Source organism: Triticum aestivum, chromosome 2D, assembly GCF_018294505.1.
Source record: "Triticum aestivum cultivar Chinese Spring chromosome 2D, IWGSC CS RefSeq v2.1, whole genome shotgun sequence".
Taxonomy (NCBI): Eukaryota; Viridiplantae; Streptophyta; class Magnoliopsida; order Poales; family Poaceae; genus Triticum; species Triticum aestivum.
The window spans coordinates 415,088,732-415,109,357 of NC_057799.1; the positions used below are offsets into that span (position 1 = coordinate 415,088,732).

Consider the following 20,626-nt stretch of genomic DNA (forward strand, 5'->3'; position numbering starts at 1 on the left):
ATGGAATTCGGAGCCAGATCATGGAAATCGAGCCCGTAATAGAACATGAGGCCTCTAACAAAGGGATCGAGACAAAAGCCTAGCCCTCGGAGGAAGTGGGAAACAAATACGACACTCTCATTGGGTTCGGGTGTGGGAATGACCTGCCCTTGAGCAGGCAGCCTGTGCGAGATTTCGGCGGTCAGATACCTGGCTTCTCTTAGCTTTTTGATGTCCTCCTTTGTGACAGAGGAGGCCATCCACCGGCCTTGAAGGTTGGATCCGGACATGATTGAGGGTCCGAAGCTCTTAACCTGAGCCTTGGGTGTTGGAACTCAAGGTGGGGGAAGGGAAGGATCGAGCGCGAGAAGAAAAGGACAGGCCTTGGCCCCTTTATAAAGAGGGTGAATATCAAGCGTCCTCCGCGTGACCGTTTGGAACTTGCCTAAAATCGAGGAGTCATACCAGCGGGCACGATTGGGTTACCCATACCCGTATTGATGAGAATCCCATGATGAGAGGAACACGATCTCTGCTTCGACAAGACGTGCCAATAAAACCGCCTCGCAACACGTGCAGTGGCAGGCTGGGAAAAACGGTTCGAATAATGACCGGGCCATGGCGTGATGTCACGCTATGAAACTTGTCAGCAGATTAGATTTGTGGAATATTATACTCTCTACGGTGGTATGTCGAATTTATTTTGCAGAGCCGGACACGATCCTTGTGTTCAAAATCTTCTATGGAGTATTCGGAGGAGGAACCCGCCTTGCAATGCCGAAGACAATCTGCGCGCCGGACTCATCGTCATTGAAGCCTGGTTCAGGGGCTACTGAGGGAGTCCTGGATTAGGGGGTCCTCGGACAGCCAGACTATATACTTTAGCCGGACTGTTGGACTATGAAGATACAAGACTCAAGACTTCGTCCCGTGTCCGGATAAGACTCTCCTTTGCGTGGAAGGCAAGCTTGGCAATTCGGATATGTAGATCTCCTCCCTTGTAACCGACTCTGTGTAACCCTAGCCCCCTCCGGTGTCTATATAAACCGGAGGATTTAGTCCATAGGACAACAACAATCATAACCATAGGCTAGCTTCTAGGGTTTAGCCTCTACGATCTCGTGGTAGATCAACTCTTGTAATACTCATATCATCAAGATCAATCAAGCAGTAAGTAGGGTATTACCTCCATCGAGAGGGCCCGAACCTGGGTAAACATCGTGTCCCCCGCCTCCTGTTACCATCCGCCTTAGACGCACAGTTCGGGACCCCCTACCCGAGATCCGCCGGTTTTGACACCGACAGGGGGCACCCTAGGACACACAAGTTGATCTGTTGATCTCTCCCAGCCGTGTGCGGTGCCCCCCCCCACCATAATCCACCCCGGTCATATCGTAGCGGTGCTTAGGCGAAACCCTGCGTCGGTAGCATCATCATCACCATCATCACGCCGTCGTGCTAACGGAACTCTCCCTCGAAGCTCTGCTGGATCGGAGTTCATGGGACGTCATCGAGCTGAACGTGTGCTGAACTCGGAGGTGCCGTGCGTTCGGTACTTGGATCGGTCAGATCGTGAAGACGTACGACTACATCAACCGCGTTGTGCTAACGCTTCCGCTTATGGTCTACAAGGGTACGTAGACGACACTCTCCCCTCTCGTTGCTATGCATCACCATGATCTTGCGTGTGCATAGGAATTTTTTGAAATTACTACGTTCCCCAACAGTGGCATCCAAGCCTGGTTTATGCGTAGATGTTATATGCACGAGTAGAACACAAGTGAGTTGTGGGCGATACAAGTCATACTGCTTACCAGCATGTCATACTTTGGTCCGGCGGTATTGTTAGATGAAGCGGCCCAGACCGACATTACGCGTACGCTTACGCGAGACTGGTTCTACCGATGTGTTTTGCACACACGTGGCTGGCGGGTGTCAGTTTCTCCAACTTTAGTTGAACCGAGTGTGACTACGCCCGGTCCTTGAGAAGGTTAAAACAACACTAACTTGACGAAATATCGTTGTGGTTTTGATGCGTAGGTAAGAACGGTTCTTGCTCAGCCCGTAGTGGCCACGTAAAACTTGCAACAACAAAGTAGAGGACGTCTAACTTGTTTTTGCAGGGCATGTTGTGATGTGATATGGTCAAGACATGATGAGATATAAGTTGTTGTATGAGATGATCATGTTTTGTTGAAGTTATCGGCAACTGACAGAAGCCTTATGGTTGTCTCTTTATTGCATAAGATGCAAGCGCCAAATAATTGCTTTACTTTATCGCTATGCGATAGCAATAGTTGCAAGAGCAATAGTTGGCGAGACGACCATGTGACGACACATTGATATAGATCACGATGATGGAGATCATGGTGTCATGCCGGTGACGATGGAGATCATGACGATTCTTTGGAGATGGAGATCAAAGGCACAAGATTATGATGGCCATATCATGTCACATATTTTGATTGCATGTGATGTTTATCTTTTATACATCTTATTTTGCTTAGTTCGGCGGTAGCTTTATAAGATGATCCCTTACTAAAATTTCAAGGTATAAGTGTTCTCCCTGAGTATGCACCGTTGCGACAGTTCTTCGTGCTGAGACACCACGTGATGATCGGGTGTGATAAGCTCTACGTTCACATACAACGGGTGTAAGCCAGTTTTGCACACGCAGAATACTCGGGTTAAACTTGACGAGCCTAGCATATGCAGATATGGCCTCGGAACACTGGAGACCGAAAGGTCGAGCGTGAATCATATAGTAGATATGATCAACATAGTGATGTTCACCATTGAAAACAACTCCATCTCACGTGATGATCGGACATGGTTTAGTTGATTTGGATCACGTGATCACTTAGATGATTAGAGGGATGTCTATCTAAGTGGGAGTTCTTAAGTAATATGATTAATTGAACTTTAATTTATCATGAACTTAGTCCTGATAGTATTTTGCAAATAATGTTGTAGATCAATAGCTCGCGTTGTTGCTTCCCTATGTTTTATATGTGTTCCTAGAGAAAACTAAGTTGAAAGATGATAGTAGCAACGATGCGGACTGGGTCCGTGATCTAAGGTTTATCCTCATTGCTGCATAGAAGAATTATGTCCTTGATGCACCGCTAGGTGACAGACCTATTGCAGGAGCAGATGCAGAGGTTATGAACATTTGGCTAGCTCAATATGATGACTACTTGATAGTTTAGTGCACCATGCTTAACGGCTTAGAATCGGCACTTCAAAGACGTTTTTAACGTCATGGACCATATGAGATGTTCCAGGGGTTGAAGTTAATATTTCAAGCAAATACCCGGGTTGAGAGATATGAAGTCTCCAACAAGTTCTATAGCTAAAAGATGGAGGAGAATAGCTCAAGCAGTGAGCATGTGCTCAGATTGTCTGGGTACTACAATCGCTTGAATCAAGTGGGAGTTAATCTTCCAGATAAGATAGTAATTGACAGAATTCTCTAGTCACCATCACCAAGTTAGTAGAACTTCATGATGAACTATAGTATGCAAGGGATGATTCCCAAGCTTTTCATGATGATGAAATCGATGAAGGTAGAAATCAAGAAAGAGCATCAAGTGTTGATGATTAACAAGACCACTAGTTTCAAGAAAAGGGCAAAGGGAAAGAAAGGGAACTTCATGTAGAATGGCAAGCAAGTTGTCACTTCCGTGAAGAAGCCCAAAGCTAGACTAAAGCCTGAAACTGAGTGCTTCTACTGCAAAGGAAATGGTCACTAGAAGCGGAAATGCCCTGAATATTTGGTGAATAAGAAGGATGGCAAAGTGAACAAGGGTATATTTGATATACAGGTTATTTATGTGTACCTTACTAGTTTTTATAGTAGCCCCTGGGTATTTGATACTTCTTCGGTTGCTAAAAAAACAGTAACTCGAAACACGAGTTACAGAATAAACAGAGACTAGTTGAGGGTGAAGTGACGATGTGTGTTGGAAGTGGTTCCAAGATTGATATAATCATCATCGCACACTCCCTATACTTTCGGGATTAGTGTTAAACCTAAATAAATGTTATTTGGCGTTTGCGTTGAGCATGAATATGATTTGATCATGTTTATTACAATACAGTTATTCATTTAAAGTCAGAGAATAATTGTTGTTCTGTTTACATGAATAAAACCTTCGATGGTCATACACCCAATGAAAATAGTTTGTTGGATCTCGATCGTAGTGATACACATATTCATAATATTGATGCCAAAAGATGCAAAGTTAATAATGATAGTGCAACTTATCTGTGGCACTGTCGTTTGGGTCATATCGGTGTAAAGCGCATGAAGAAACTCCATAAAGATGGACTTTTGGAATCACTTGGTTATGAATCATTTGATACTTGCAAACCGTGCCTTTTGGGCAAGATGACTAAAACTCCATTCTCCGGAACAATGGAACGAGCTACTGACTTGGAAATAATACATACTGATGTATGTGGTCCAATGAGTGTTGATGCTCGTGGCGGGTATCATTATTTTCTGACCTTCACAGATGATTTGAGCAGATATGAGTATATCTACTTAATGAAGCACAAGTCTAAAACATTTGAAAAGTTCAAAGAATTTCAGAGTGAAGTGGAGAATCATCGTAACAAGAAAATAAAGTTTCTACAATCTGATCGTAGAGGAGAATATTTGAGTTATGAGTTTGGCCTTCATTTAAAAACAATGTGGAATAGTTTCACAGCTCATGCCACATGGAACACCACAACGTAATGGTGTGTCCGAACGTCGTAACTGCACTTTATTGGATATGGTGCAATCTATGATGTATCTTACCGATTTACCACTATCATTTTGGGGTTATGCATTAGAGACAGCTGCATTCACTTTAAATAGGGCACCATCAAAATCCATTGAGACGACGCCTTATGAACTGTGGTTTGGCAAGAAACCAAAGTTGTCGTTTCTTAAAGTTTGGGGCTGCGATGCTTATGTGAAAAGGCTTCAACCTGATAAGCTCGAACCCAAATCGAAGAAGTGCGTCTTCATAGAATACCCAAAGGAAACTGTTGGGTATACCTTCTATCACAGATCCGAAGGCAAGATATTCGTTGCTAAGAATGGATCCTTTCTAGAGAAGGAGTTTCTCTTGAAAGAAGTGATTGGGAGGAAAGTAGAAGTCGATGAGGTAACTGTACCTGCTCCCTTATTGGAAAGTAGTTCATCGCAGAAATCAGTTCCTGTGATTCCTACACCAATTAGTGAGGAAGCTAATGATGATGATCATAAAGCTCCAGATCAAGTTACTACCGAACCTCGTAGGTCTTCCAGAGTAAGATCCACACCAGAGTGGTATGGTAATCCTATTCTGGAAGTCATGTTACTAGACCATGATGAACCTACGAACTATGAGGAAGCGATGATGAGCCCAGATTCCGCGAAATGGCTTGGGGCCATGAAATCTGAGATGGGATCCATGTATGAGAATAAAGTGTGGACTTTGGTGGACTTGCCCGATGGTCGGCAAGACATATTAAATGAATGGATCTTCAAGAGGAAGATGGATACTAATAGTAGTGTTACTATCTACAAAGCTCGAGTTGTCATAAAAGGTTTTTCGACAAGTTCAAGGTGTTGACTGCAATGAGATTTTCTCAACTGTAGCGATGCTTAAATCTGTCCGAATCATGTTAGCAATTGCCATATTTTATGAAATCTGGCAAATGGATATAAAACTGCAGTCCTTAAATGGATATTTCTTAAAGAAGTGTTGTACATGATGCAACCAGAAGGTTTGTCGATCCAAAGGGTGCTAACAAAGTGTGCAAGCTCCAACGATCCATTTATGGACTGGTGCAAGCCTCTCGGAGTTGGAATAAACGTTTTGATAGTGTGATCAAAGCATATGGTTTTATACAGACATTTGGAGAAGCCTGTATTTAGAAGAAAGTGAGTGGGAGCTCTGTAGCATTTCTAATCTTATATGTAGATGACATATTGTTGATTGGAAATGATATAGAATTTCTGGATAGCATAAAGGGATACTTGAATAAGAGTTTTTCAATGAAAGACCTCGGTGCAGCTGCTTACATATTGGGCATCAAGATCTATAGAGATAGATCAAGACGCTTAATTGGACTTTCACAAAGCACATACCTTGGTAAAGTTATGAAGAAGTTCAAAATGAATCAGTCAAAGAAAGAGTTCTTGCCTGTATTACAAGGTGTGAAATTGAGTAAGACTCAAAACCCGACCACGGCAGAAGATAGAAAGAGAATGAAAGTCATTCCCTATGCCTCAGCCATAGGTTCTATAAAGTATGCCATGCTGTGTACCAGATCTATTGTATACCCTACACTGAGTTTAGCAAGGGAGTGCAATAGTGATCTAGGAGTAGATCACTGGACAGCGGTCAAAATTATCCTTAGTGGAATAAGGATATGTTTCTCGATTATGGAGGTGACAAAAGGTTCGTCGTAAAGGGTTACGTCGATGCAAGTTTTGACACTGATCCAGATAACGCTAAGTCTCAATCTGGATACATATTGAAAGTGGGAGCAATTAGCTAGAGTAGCTCCGTGCAGAGCATTGTTGACATAGAAATTTGCAAAATACATACGGATCTGAATGTTGCAGACTCGTTGACTAAACTTCTCTCACAAGCAAAACATGATCACACCTTAGTACTCTTTGGGTGTTAATCACATAGCGATGTGAACTAGATTATTGACTCTAGTAAACCCTTTGGGTGTTGGTCACATAACGATGTGAACTATGGGTGTTAATCACATGGTGATGTGAACTATTGGTGTTAAATCACATGGCGATGTGAACTAGATTATTGAATCTAGTGCAAGTGGGAGACTGAAAGAAATATGCCCTAGAGGCAATAATAAAGTTATTATTTATTTCCTTATTTCATGATAAATGTTTATTATTCATGCTAGAATTGTATTAACCAGAAACTTGATACATGTGTGAATACATAGACAAACAGAGTGTCACTAGTATGCCTCTACTTGACTAGCTCGTTGAATCAAAGATGGTTAAGTTTCCTAGCCATAGACATGAGTTGTCATTTGATTAACGAGATCACATCATTAGAGAATCATGTGATTGACTTGACCCATTCCGTTAGCTTAGCACTTGATCGTTTAGTATGTTGTTATTGCTTTCTTCATGACTTATACATGTTCCTATGACTATAAGATTATGCAACTCCCGAATACCGGAGGAACACTTTGTGTGCTACCAAACGTCACAACGTAACTGGGTGATTATAAAGGTGCTCTACAGGTGTCTCCGATGGTACTTGTTGAGTTGGCATAGATCGAGATTAGGATTTGTCACTCCGATTGTCGGAGAGGTATCTCTGGGCCCTCTCGGTAATGCACATCACTATAAGCCTTGTAAGCAATGCAACTAATGAGTTAGTTGTGGGATGATGAATTACAGAACGAGTAAAGAGACTTGTCGGTAATGAGATTGAGCTAGGTATTGAGATACCGACGAGCGAATCTCGGGCAAGTAACATACCGATGACAAAGGGAACAACGTATGCTGTTATGCGGTTTGACCGATAAAGATCTTCGTAGAATATGTGAGAGCCAATATGAGCATCCAGGTTCTGCTGTTGATTATTGACCGGAGACGTGTCTCGGTCATGTCTACATAGTTCTCGAACCCGTAGGGTCCGCACGCTTAAAGTTTTGTGACGATCGGTATTATGAGTTTATGTGATTTGATGTACCGAAGGTAGTTCGGAGTCCCGGGTGAGATCACGGACATGACGAGGAGTCTCGAAATGGTCGAGACGTAAAGATTGATATATTGGACGACTATATTCGGACATCGGAAAGGTTCCGAGTGATTCGGGTATTTTTCGGGGTACCAGGGAGTTACGGGAATACGAGGAAGAAGTAATGGGCCTCATGGGCCAAGTGGTGGAAGAGAGGAGGCAGGGCGCGCGGCCCCCCTAGCCCAAACTGAATTGGACTAGGGGGCCGGCCCCCCTTTCCTCCTTTTCCTCCCTCTCCTTCCTTCTCCCTCTCCTCCTTCCTTTCCTCCTCCTAGTAGGAGTAGGAAAGGGGAGTCCTACTCCTACTAGGAGGAGGAGGACTCCTCCTCTTGGCGCGCCCTACAGGGGCCGGCCGGCCTCCCCCTTGCTCCTTTATATACGGGGGCAGGGGGCACCCTAGGACACACAAGTTGATCTGTTGATCTCTCCCAGCCGTGTGCGGTGCCCCCCTCCATCATAATCCACCTCGGTCATATCGTAGTGGTGCTTAGGCGAAGCCCTGCGTCGGTAGCATCATCATCACCGTCATCACGCCGTCGTGCCGACGGAACTCTCCCTCAAAGCTCTGCTGGATCGGAGTTCATGGGACGTCATCGAGCTGAACGTGTGCTGAACTCGGAGGTGCCGTGCGTTCGGTACTTGGATCGGTCGGATCGTGAAGACGTACGACTACATCAACCGCGTTGTGCTAACGCTTCCGGTTACGGTCTACAAGCGTACGTAGACGATACTCTCCCCTCTCGTTGCTATGCATCACCATGATCTTGCGTGTGCGTAAGAATTTTTTTGAAATTACTACGTTCCCCAACACCTTTCCATGGGAATAAATAAATCTGGTTGTTCTCTTTGCTTTAGCAATGCAACGGCTGAACTCTTTGATCTTCCCGGGTCCTCTAGCATAAGATCCAAACAGTGGGCAGCACAAGGTGTCCAATATATTGTAGGATACTTCTCCATTAGAAGGTTGCCAACTGCATTGTAGTTAGATCCATTATCGCTAACTACTTGGACTACCAATTCAGGGCCAATTGCATCAATTTGTTCGCTCAAAAACTTTGCCACCATATTTGCATCAACAGTTTCAGAAGAAACATTGGCCGGTACCTTCGGGATTGTTGACGAGGAAGTTGATCAAGTGCCGCCCGGTCATGTTTGTCCAGCCATCTGACATGAGTGAGCAACCATATTCTTTCCATGCAACTTCATGCTTCCCTCTCAAGTTGTAGGTCTTGATCTTTGCCTTATCAAGCAATTGTTCCCTCACTTGATGATAAGAGGAGATGTATAATCAGAACCATACTACCCTATAGATTCCAATAGAATCTCCTAACTCCTTGAATTGACAATATTGAGTGGAAGGCAGTTCTCATACAAGAGGTCGGCTAAATGATTATCTACATCATCCTTTTGCTCCTTTGTCTTCTTGTTGTAATCCTTCATGGTCTTTTGAGTGCCCTTTGACATATGCCTCTCGGCAACCACCTCTTCCGGTGTATTCTGAATCTGATCTTCAATGGACTTTCCTTGCTTCTTTCCCACTGGTGCCGCCAAATGAGTAGTCCCCTCTGATTTCCTTTTCTTGGAGGTGTTGCTGTTGGAAGCTTTTGAACTTGCTTCACCCTTCTCTTGTTCAGCACCTTCTTCACCACCTTCATCACCACCTTCATCTCCATCAAGATTTTTGAAACTGTGTGAGTGAGTCCTCAAGTACTCGTGCATCTCCTTTCGAATTTCAGGGTTTTTTTGTGCACATGCTCACAATTGTATAGCCCCCAGCAAGGTGCTTCTTCATCCTGCAAGGTCTAGAGGTAATATGCTTGCCACACAAATTACATTGCGGCAACAACCTCTTGTTAAGATCTGGCCAGAATGCATATTTCCAGGATGGATCCTTGCTCCTTGCTGGCCTCATCTTAGGATCTTGAATGGATCATAGTGTTCTTTAGCTTCTTCTGCAGCTTGAGCTGATTGAACAACTTGGGATATCTCTGGCTGGGAGGAAATGGTGCTTGTTGTGACTTGTGAATCTGTGATAGAAGGGAAGATAGCTCCACTTAGTTGTTTTTTCACCAAATGGATCCAAAGCTACCTAGCAGAAGTACTAGAGGTCTAGATCTAGATCAGATCAAAAGGAAAAGAGAGGATACATGATACTATGATAGTACTTACCAGGGGAGGAGCAGTGGAGCACACCAACAACAACAGTAGCCAGGGGAGGAGCACAAGTGCGCAACAACAGCAGCAACAACCAGGGAAGGAGGGGAGGAGCACACTAGCAGCATCAACAGCAGCAACCAGGGGAGGAGTGGAGGAGCACACCACCAGCAGCAGCAGCCAGGGGAGGAGGGGGGAGGGGCGGCGGCTGCCAAGGAGAGGATTGGGGCGGGGGTGGGGGAGAATGGTTCGATCTAGGTTTCCAGGAGGGGATGGGCAAGCAAATACTGTAAAAAAAACATATGACAGGTGGGGGCCCCAAATAATTGAGTCGATCGACCCAGAAACAACAACTAGTCGTGACTAGCCGTGACTAGTCACGCGAGTCGCTCGACTCATCCCATGAGTCGAGTCGACAACCTGAGTTGGCCCTGGAACTGCGACTCGACGACTAGTCGAGCGACTCGAAAACAGAGGTTGTCGTGCACGCATATGGGTCGTGGCCTATTGTGTGGAGAGGAGATTTGTGGCACGTAAGGGCGAGGGCGCCGACACTTACTTTTTGGCTTTTAATTTTCAGCCTTTGGTATTGTTTTTAATCAAACATTTACAATTTTGTTCTCATATTTGTATTTGTGGTGATGAGAGCTTCCAAATAAGACCCATTTTAATACGTTCAACGAGTTTTAAAACTTCGTTAAGTTTCAACTGCTAAAATTTAAAACTAAAAAGATCTTTATGCAACTAAGTGGAGCTATCTTCCCTTCTATCACAGATTCGCAACAAGGGCACATCGTTAAATTTAAAATTAACCTAGCCGCGGAGCTTAGGGATCAACTAAGTGGAACTAAATTTTTGCAAGTTTCAAAGCTGCAGTGTGATACAAAGAACGATAAGAATCGCAAGTTTCAAAGCTACAGTGTGATACAAAGAACGATAATCCACAAACTTGCGATTATTGCCGTTCTTTGTATCACAACAAGGGCACAACTAAGTGGAACTAAAATTTAAAACTAAAAAACTAAACTAGGGCACATCAAATTTTAAATTTAGAACCAAATTGATACAAAGAACGACAAGAATCGCAACTTTCAAAAACTGAAATTTAAAATTTGATGTGCCCTCGTTTCGAACCCAACGATTTTGTGTATCGCCTGGCAATCGTGCGACCGAACACGACTAGGCAGGTGTGTGCCCCTGCAAATTTCCCCCATTGTATAGCTCAACCAAGTGCTCAATGTGCTATATCAAACGGAAAATATTTTAGAAGTCTTACTTTTGATGGAAAACATCATACTAGCATTGACCCATTGCAGATCGAGCAGAATGTTGCATGAAACAAGGTCGAGGCCATACAACCCGTGACCCGCCCCTGGTGTCTGACATGTCTACCAGAGAACGAGTACGAAAGTTTCAAGTAATTTTTTTAGAACACGGTATAAACACAGGGGTTCATATATACGCGCCTACACTCACCTTATAAACACATACACATATCTTACCCCTATGAGCATCCTCGAGAGACTGAGCCGGCATATCATTTTAAGGTTGATGAAGTCACAACAGGCGTCTCGTACGTCTCCTCCCACCGAACACACGTCGTCAAAAATCCTGAAATAAATTCAGAAAATGCAAGCACCAGGAATTGAATCCTGGTGAACTGGGGATATCATTATCCTCCTAACCACCACAGGTTGGTTCGCTACAGTTTCAAGTATTGAAAACACCGGTTTTGGGTATTAGAAAGGGAGATTAGTTCATACATGGTTTTCTTTTCATTGTTATATTATTCGTGATTGTGTGAGACCTTTATTTATCTTAAAGTGAAAGTGCACCTGTTGTAATCTGACCAGACAATGGTTGGACTATATATTTCACTATCCTTTATGGTTGAAACATAAACAAAACAGTCTAAAAAAAACTGAAACATAGAAAAAAAATATAACCGGATTATATATGTTCGGGGTATTGAACCCGACGTGAATCGAACACGCAACCTTCTGATCTGGAGTCAGACGCGCTACCATTGCGCCACGGATCCGGTATGTACACAGCTGTAAACTTACTTTCATATTCAGGAACCACGTGGTCTCGTCCTTATTCTTCCGCTAAAATTCCCTCTCTGGAAAGATAATGCCGCATGATGAAGATCTGTTCCATTGCCTGTTATCACACCACGAACAACAACCGTCACTCTTATCACAGCTTTGAGGTTCTAGAGTACAATATTTTTCATACACGAGCGGCAGATTTGAGGTTTACAAAAGGTGCAGAGCAACATAAGATTTCAGAGCGAGAACAAAAGTGTCCAGGCAACAGATGGATGACAATGAAGCCCACCTAGGTCTTTCAGTGAGCCCCATTTTACTGAAGAGCAAACAATGCCTCTGCCTCTTCATTCATCTCAGCCTCGAAGTCTAGTCCGACACCTCCGCTGTGGTGTTGCTCCAGAAACTAGCTGAAGCTGTACAGATTTCAATACTAACTGAAGCACCGCGAGAAGTTTCAGACTTGGCACTCTCCTGCTCAGGTGGTTCCAAACCAACAAGTCTCAGACTTTCAGTTCATAGCCCCCTTCCGCTTGACACGAAGGCTTGAACTGCGCAGTAGTTCTTAGCTCGAAGAGCCTATTCACTCATCCAGAAGCTCGTACCCCACGAACTCAACCTAATTCCATCCATCAGAGTATCAGACCCACGATGCACATGAAACAAGTGTCATGGCCGTGTCAGACGCACGCCACAAAGAGCTTGGCAGCGTCAGACACGTCGGCGTGCCGGCAGCCGGTCCATGCATGCATGCATGCAGCTTACATGCGCGCCATTAAACCGCGCAAGAGAGCAGCTCGCAGCCGCATTGATGCCGGCCCGGCTTGACCAGAGTTGTTGTACCAGTGCATTAACCGAACCAAAGAGGCGCAGCAGAACAGAGCAGAGCAGAATATACACGGATATATTCTGTACCCGATCGATCGCGCTCAGGATTTCAGAAGAGTTTCAGCGGAGCAGTGTTACAGTATTATGAACATAAAGTATGTCCACGGGAAGCGACGTCGTCCTCCTTCGGCCGGCCTCTCCCCCAGCTGCTCCTCTGCGGCGGCGCAATAACTGCGCCCCTGCCTGCGACGCCCAGCGGCGCGGCGATGAGGGGCATAAATACGTAGCGGGCAGTCGATCGATGAGGCACATCTACTTCTCCTCGTCTTCTTCGTGTTCGCTGGCTGCACGCATGCACAAGGGTTCCATGTGAGCCGACGTATCTCCACTCCGATCCACTGTTATTTATGATCGCTTGGCCTTGCACGCGCATCAGTCTCCTCTCTGAAGCGTGCGTACGTGTATCTATATAAGCAAGCGCTCGCGAGCATCGCCTAGCTATCTTAGCTTGCCCAGCCTCGCTGTCTGCTCTCTAGCTTCCCTCACGTACGGGTACGGCTCTACCATAACGTGCGAGCTAGCTGTGGTGCGAGCCGGTTAATGAGGAGGCCTGCTGGCGTGGGAGCTCGGTGGGCGCTGGCCCTTGCGCTGGCCATGGCATCGGCATCGTGCTCGTGCGTGACCCATGGTGCCAGAACCACACCAAGTAAGCCAGCCAGTCGACCGTTGCGTCGCGTGGACACGTCACTGCGTGCGTAGGACTCTTGCTACTTGCCAGCAGCTGACATGGCGCATGTGGCAATTGACACGTTACGTGCATTATGCAGGTTTAGGCGCCCGCGGCCTACGACCTGGCGGTGAGGCGACGCCGTCCGGAACCGCATGCCGGGACGACGACGACGACGGAGGGCAGGCGGCACCACCGTCCCATCAGGAGAAGCGGGGCCAGGCGACGGGGGAGAGGGAGGAGGAACAAGGGATGACGACGCTCAAGGAGCGAGCGGTGACGGGGTCGCGGCTGCCGGACTGCGCGCACGCGTGCGGGGCGTGCGCCCCGTGCAAGCGGGTCATGGTCAGCTTCCGGTGCGCCGAGGCCTCCGAGTCGTGCCCCATCGCCTACCGCTGCATGTGCCGCGGCAGGTTCTTCCGCGTCCCCACCCTCTAGCTCGCCGTGCTCTGCAACGTACCCCGGTCGCGCCACTACTTTTACCGTTTAGCTAGCCTTGTGATTTTGCTCTTGTTTGGTGTTGGCGTGATGCTTGTGGATCGTAGGTTCCTCGAGTGTTGTAAGTATGTAAAAGTTAATGTGCCGCGACATATGAATCTCTTCTTTTGAAGACAACAAGTAGACGATGACTGATCACGGGTTAGCGGTCGATAGAATAGCTATCGGCCGGTAGCTCGGCAGAGTTTTGCTTTACTACTACTAATATTACAAGGATTTAGCCTTAGCACGGACGAAGTGTAGTGCACGTACAAGTACAATACATCAGGATTCGTACAAGTACAATACATCAGGATTCAGGAGTAGCATTAGCCACCACAACAATGAGTTGCAGTCAAGAGCAGCCTGCAACTGGGAACTGCTGCTGACATTTCCCCTTCCAAATTTGACACTAATTAAAGGGACCAGCTATCTGTCGGTCATCATGTACAAAAGAGAGCTAAAAATTCTGCAACGAGGCACTACTAGCCGGAGCTCGTCGACGAGGACCATTTTGTTTTGTTCTTTTTTCCTGTTGTTACCTCGGGCCGGAGAGCTCCACCGCCCGGAGGTTGTAGGTGGAGTCGACGATCCAGTCGTTGTTTCGCGGGGCCAGCTCCGCCTCCTGCCGGACCACCTCCACCTTCTGCCACTCCTCCCAGCGCTCCGCCAGCCCGTCGCCCTCCAGCATCCTCACCACCTCCGACATCTTGGGCCGGTCCATCGGCGACCCCTGCGTGCACAGCAGCGCCACCTGGATCAGCGCCTCCACCTCGTGCTCCACGTACACGCTCTGCAGGTCCGGGTCCACCAGCATCTCCACCTTCTTCTCTTTCAGCAGCCCTTTCACCTGCACCCACGCCACGCACAATTCTCGGCATTACTTTTCACTTCTCACGCTAGCCTCCTCTCAATCATGGATGACACATCACACATGGGAGGGACGCCAAGTGTCAGTCAGCTTGTTTACTCACTCATCATGCATGCTATAGGACACTGAACCAATAATGAGAAACGGTTTGCTCTAGCCCTCAAACCAGAACTGGCAGACAGCTAAGATGCACGATGCAAACAAAACTAGAGTTGCATCGCTGCTCATGATATGTATGTTCAATGAACCAATGATAGAGGAGAACTTACCCAGTCAAGCAGCATGACATCGTCGTCGTTTGCAAGACGTGCGAGGTCGAATGCCCTCTGCCCAGTGATAAGCTCCAGAAGCATGATGCCGTAACCGAAAACATCCGTCTTCTCGGAGGACTTTCCGGTGGATAGGTACTCGGGAGCAATATGCCCGATCGTTCCACGGACGGCTGTGGTTACATGAGTGTCCTTGTAGTCCATAAGCTTGGCCAGTCCAAAGTCACCCACAACCGCCTCAAAGTCTTCATCCAAGAGAATGTTTGCGGCTTTGACATCACGATGAATGATCTTGGGATCACAGTGATCATGCAAGTAAGACAGTCCTCTGGCAGATCCCAGTGCAATCCGAGTTCTCTTTTCCCATTCAAGAGCCGGCTCATTTGGCCCTCGCTCTAAAAATCAAGTACCATAAGTCAAAACTGAAATCGCTAATCATGTACCGGAGGTACCATATATCATAACTGAATTAACTAAAAATGCTCTATAAGTAGTACATAAAGTAAAGTTTAGTTATTTCAATTGCCGTAAAAGTTATATTGCTTCTGATCACATTCACAGGTTGTACATATGGGTGACACGAACTTATTGATCGATTAAATTTTAGGATCAGAATTTAGTGCAGTCCAGGTAGCAGCCCATGTCAGTTGGATTTGCAAAAGTGAGTACATAATGAAGCTCAGAGTCGTTTTCTGGTTTCTTCTTTTTTATAGACTAAATACTAGAGACATGCTAAGTGCAATGCTGCATTGATCTCATCATGTCCCATGTGTCAAAGTGATGCAGATGAAGCAACTAAACAGTTTAAAGTCAAGCTTTGACAGTATCAGAGAAAGAGACAACTAGGCCTACAGTTGGTAAAAAATGTACAGAAATGTAAAAAGAGTCTAGAAGAATTAGTACAACAGAGTAGGTACCTCGCAAACGTGATGCAACGCTACCATTAGCCATGTATGGATAGACTAGTAGCCGTTCTGTAGGTGTCATGCAGAATCCACGGAGACGAAGCAGGTTCCTATGCACTGCCATACTAATCATTTCGACTTCTGTTTGGAATTGGAGTTCGCCACCAGGAGTACGTTCTTCTTTTAATCTTTTAACTGCTACCAATGTACCATCCGTCAGTCTCCCCTTGTACACCTTTCCAAAGCCACCTCTTCCTAGAATGTTCTTATTGCTGAAGTTATCGCTAGCAACTTGAAGCTCCCTTAGTGAGAACCTCTTCAGCTGGCCAAGGTGCACTTCTGGATCCTCCTCAGCTGAAAATAAACAAAAGTACAGATAAACGAATTGAATAACATGACCTGGGACATCAAAGCATGCTATATATATATATATATAATACAGACCAGGGACATCAAAGAAATGCTCTTCAGGTTTACGTCGCCGCCACAGTGCAAATCCAATTGCAGGAACAGCAAATATCAATGCAGCACCCGCAGCAACACCTCCAGCAATTGCTCCGGTTTTAGGGTCACCTAGCGGAATTGAATTATTCCAGCAAGCACATGTTAAATACGATCATACAGATAATTTGAGAGTTTCAAGGATTGTCCATTTCAAGAAGAATCGCCGCAGTGCCACAGAATTTAACAAAATTCACCTTGTGCCGCGGGTGGTGTTGGAGGATTGAATGGAGGCGGTGGAGAAAAAGGAGGTGCCCCAGGACATGGTTTCGTAGTACCCGGGCCACAAAGATTTGGATTATTACCAAAACTGTGACAATAAGTTAAAAGTCATCATCCTCACAAGATGCAGTAAGCACCCGAATTTCAACCAGAAAGAATACCTTATAGGGGTAAAGAGTGAAAACGAGCCAGTTGAAGGAACCGCTCCGGAGAGATTGTTGTTTGATAGATCCCTGTGAGATTGTCAGATGCATTTGTTATAATGTACTGGTTTGCATGTTTGTTACCATGCCCACAGCATATCCTTAAGATACATATAGAATATGAACTATGAATAGTAGAACAGATAACTTACAGAACTTGGAGGGTGCTAATATTGGTCAAGGATTGTGGAATTTGACCAGAAAGACTGTTGTTGTTAAGACGGCTGTTATTCCAAGTAGACATTCCCAGAAAGAAGTATATTAGAATCATTCCAACAAGCAGGGCTAGAAAATAATCATTCGAACCAGCAGGCCTACAGAAAAGCATTAAAGCCACAAGAAAAGAACTACACAATAGATTTACCCTCCGTTGTAACTAGATACCTAACTGGATATGGTCATATGAAAGAAGAAAACTACAAGAACACCTTATCATTCAATAAGACATGCAAATCTAAGAGGACTTCTGGGAAGAAAAGCTCGTACAAATGCATGCATGTGCCATGATGCATCTTTATTGTGGTTCTGTGCGGAGTTCCTATTATGGTTTTTTTTTTGGTAAGGGTGGGGCACATGTCAAAGAAATGTGGCGGTCTGAACCAGAAAAACAGGGCACATGGAATTGACAATTATATTCGTTTTGAAAGGAGTAAAAAGGTATATTCTTACAGGAATCGCAACTTTAAGAGTTGCCCCAATGTGTCTGGAATACCGCCAGTGAATTTGTTCAGGTACAGATCCAAACTGACCAGGTTTGTCAAGTTCCCGAGTTCCAAAGGTATTGTCCCACTTATATTGTTGCTGTACAGCTCCCTGTCATGTAACAGTGAAATTTCACTAAAAGTTTCAAGGCATACATAATGAGAGCGCCAAACTTGTAAAAGGTACCATAAATGATTGACAAAGAATAGAAGGCACAGAAATAATGAGAAAACTATAAAACTACACAATGTAGGATCTCAGCAGAAATCTCACAAACATCACTTCCAAAATCTGTAGGAGAACAAAGCACATGTAGTAGCCACTCTAAACATCCTAGAATAGTACAATTGGAACATGATTACAGATTTATTGAAAACCAAAGCAGTTCAGGTATGTAGATTACTCATTTTGTCATCAGTACTCAGCACAGCTATGTTCTGCAAACCCAAGTCATGTACTCATTTTATTGCAGGACAGATTTTATTGAACATAATTACACATTTTGTCATCAGTACTCAGCACAGCTATGTTCTGCAAACCCAAGTTATGTATGTAGATTACTGAAGTTCATGCACCAAGCTTACGAAAACATACACAGATGCAACTACTGCGCCATATAACTATAAAAATAATTCTCGGAAGGCTAGAACGTTAAACTTACAAATATTGTAGATTTTTCAACTGTCCAAGTTGGGACACCAATGCACCTGACAGTTGTGCGTTTCCAAGATCACTGCAACAATAAAAGGTTACAGTCGACACACAAAAGATCACCTGTATAACTTTTAGCAAGTGTAAATTGGAGAAAAATCTATCAAAACTTACACTCTGATTACACTGTTGTCAGTGTTACAAGTAACATGGAACCATGTGCATGGATTAACCAGAGTGGGATCCCAACTCTGCAGCACATTGTTAGCATCTTTAAGGCTTTGACGCAGACTGTACAGAGCATCACCTACCAATGGAAGTACAATATGATCAGGTATCAGCAATATTATACATGCCTAGTCATAATATACAGATATTCTCCCAATAATCTTATGTGCAGAAATTTAACAGTTACTTCGCCACCACATTATGCATACAAATATACAGCTCCCATTTTGTCCAAAAAGCTATGCAAAATTTAGCATAGCCTACTAATCAATATCTAAAGTACAGATAAATGTGTGAATGCCAATATAAAAACAGATAATTCATGTGTGTTTAACATGATTTATTTTTAGATTATGGAAGAGAACATCTCTTTAGGCCTGTGCATCCAAAGATGCGCACTGCCCCCTTTTTTGCAAGAATAAATGTGGTCCTCATATTTAGCTTCAATTCCTTGAACCAAGCAGTTACTCTAGTATAGGGGTCAACATATAGTAAAAACCAAAGGTAAAGCAAATACATTTTTGTTCATTGACCCAAATAGTACCTACACATTCATACAACAGGTACATCTTTGTTATGTACAGTTCGTGTAGGAGCCAGGCATTACTAAAATAATGCAAAGCAAATTATTATGACCATAGACAGAACGATATCACTATTTTGATTCTTACACAAGAAGAATACTAGTTGTCCCTTCAGACAATAAAATTCTACTAGTTCAGTTAAAGCCCAAAGATATGGAAATCTAAGTGAAAAAGGCAAGATTATCTTCACGAAAGGCTCAAACAGAAGAAATATGTGCGGTGGTGGTCTCTACAAACAAATACTGTCGTGAATAATGAAACTTGTAGAGCCATAACATGCACTTCCAGAAAACCAGTTTAAGCATAAGCCAAATTACAGACTTGGCGTTACTTCAGACGGGGAAATTGTTTTTTTTTTATTTTAAACCGTAGTTGGGGCAAGCACAGTGGAAGCTAATTCTATCTTTGTGAATTTGCCAGTAGGCCAAAGTTATCAGCCATAGAGAAAAAACCCGAAGAAAGAACAAATTCGTAGCACAATATGAGAGACATGGTGATAAAGAACCTACATAATCCATGAAAGCTGGAAAGCGGAGATTATAAGACCTTCCACTAACAGGAAAAAATTCAGTCCACGCCCATGGGCGGAAACTTGCTAACAAGTACAGCAACACATGCGAGATGCTTACTCCCTTCCCCCGAAATATATACTCGCGAGCTCACCCATGGACCAGGCAATTCGTGAACCCGAAAGGAGGGCGGAAGCCAAATAACGAAAAATTGAGAAAACTGATGGAGTGGCTCACCCTCTGTGTTGGCGGAGACCCGGCTCACGGCCAGCACCACCGACAAGACCGCCGCCGCCGCCCACCAACGCCTCCGCAGCATCTCCGGCGACGCAGCCATCCGAGCGCAGGTGGGCCCGCCTCAAAGCCGCAGCATACGCGCGCTCCCGGTCTCCGGCGCCCTTGTGAGCTGCCCACGACGGCCCCCGATTACCTCCCGCCGCCGCGTTGACAGCTCTGCCTCGACCCTCCCCTCTTCTCTGACGGAGCAGAGCACGGAGGAAGCGATTTTTTTACCGGTGCGGAGTATTTTTCAGCTGGAGATGATTTTTAAATTTCTGCTGGTCTCTGCCCGTGCCCCAACCTAAAATGTTCCATCGGCAAGGGAGGCCTGTTTCGCGGAAGGCCGGGCCACCGCGCGCTGCCCACCTCGCGTCATTGTCATGTGGGGGAAGGCACGCGTGGGGCACGCAGGTCGGTGAAGGGGAGCCCGTTTCTCTACGGTGGATGTCGTTTTCCACCGAGGGTGGTGGGGGTTAGTGGGAGGCGGAAGCGTAGCAGGAGGGATGGGCGGTGACGCCGGCGTGACGCGGGAGCGCGGGGCTTCCCTGGACGCTGTCCTCGTACGCCCGTCACCAGATATCAATCAATCATTCACGAATAAATAACTGAACCCGCGGCGGTTTCGACCACGAGTAACCGAGGCGGCCACGTAGCACGGGTTTTGCGGCGGGAGAGCGGGGCAGGGTAAGTGCTGTGCCGAAACGGCTCGGAGCAGTACGGCGC

General features: G+C 45.3%; 2 protein-coding genes and 1 non-coding gene across 3 annotated transcripts; 1 reads left to right on the top strand and 2 right to left on the bottom strand.

Moving 5' to 3' along the window:
- Positions 1-11,868: 11,868 nt before the first annotated feature.
- TRNAW-CCA (transfer RNA tryptophan (anticodon CCA)) lies at positions 11,869-11,940 on the bottom strand. The gene has a single exon. It is a non-coding gene; the product is annotated as a tRNA-Trp (tRNA).
- A 1,201-nt stretch (positions 11,941-13,141) lies between these two features.
- LOC123053517 (protein EPIDERMAL PATTERNING FACTOR 2-like) lies at positions 13,142-14,091 on the top strand. Its single transcript, XM_044476982.1, has 2 exons — positions 13,142-13,481; positions 13,603-14,091. Exons 1-2 carry the CDS (start codon positions 13,376-13,378, stop codon positions 13,938-13,940), a joined length of 444 nt encoding a protein of 147 aa, XP_044332917.1. The 5' UTR covers positions 13,142-13,375; the 3' UTR covers positions 13,941-14,091.
- Positions 14,092-14,205: 114 nt separating this feature from the next.
- On the bottom strand, positions 14,206-20,189 carry LOC123053515 (LRR receptor kinase SERK2). The gene is made up of 11 exons (XM_044476981.1): positions 19,862-20,189; positions 18,478-18,610; positions 18,314-18,385; positions 17,620-17,763; positions 17,103-17,174; positions 16,909-16,980; positions 16,723-16,835; positions 16,469-16,597; positions 16,037-16,378; positions 15,120-15,514; positions 14,206-14,829 (listed from the first exon to the last, which is right to left on the bottom strand). Exons 1-11 carry the CDS (start codon positions 19,959-19,961, stop codon positions 14,518-14,520), a joined length of 1,884 nt encoding a protein of 627 aa, XP_044332916.1. The 5' UTR covers positions 19,962-20,189; the 3' UTR covers positions 14,206-14,517.
- Positions 20,190-20,626: the final 437 nt, after the last annotated feature.

Coding starts and splice junctions, on each gene's coding strand:
- LOC123053515 (XM_044476981.1), bottom strand. CDS start 19,961: ATGGCTGCGTCGCCGGAGATGCTGCGGAGGCGTTGGTGGGCGGCGGCG. Junction 17,175..17,619: donor CTCTTAAAGTTGCGATTCCT/GTAAGAATATAC, acceptor TTGGAATAACAG/CCGTCTTAACAACAACAGTC. Junction 15,515..16,036: donor CGTTGCATCACGTTTGCGAG/GTACCTACTCTG, acceptor CTTGATTTTTAG/AGCGAGGGCCAAATGAGCCG.
- LOC123053517 (XM_044476982.1), top strand. CDS start 13,376: ATGAGGAGGCCTGCTGGCGTGGGAGCTCGGTGGGCGCTGGCCCTTGCG. Junction 13,482..13,602: donor TGGTGCCAGAACCACACCAA/GTAAGCCAGCCA, acceptor TGCATTATGCAG/GTTTAGGCGCCCGCGGCCTA.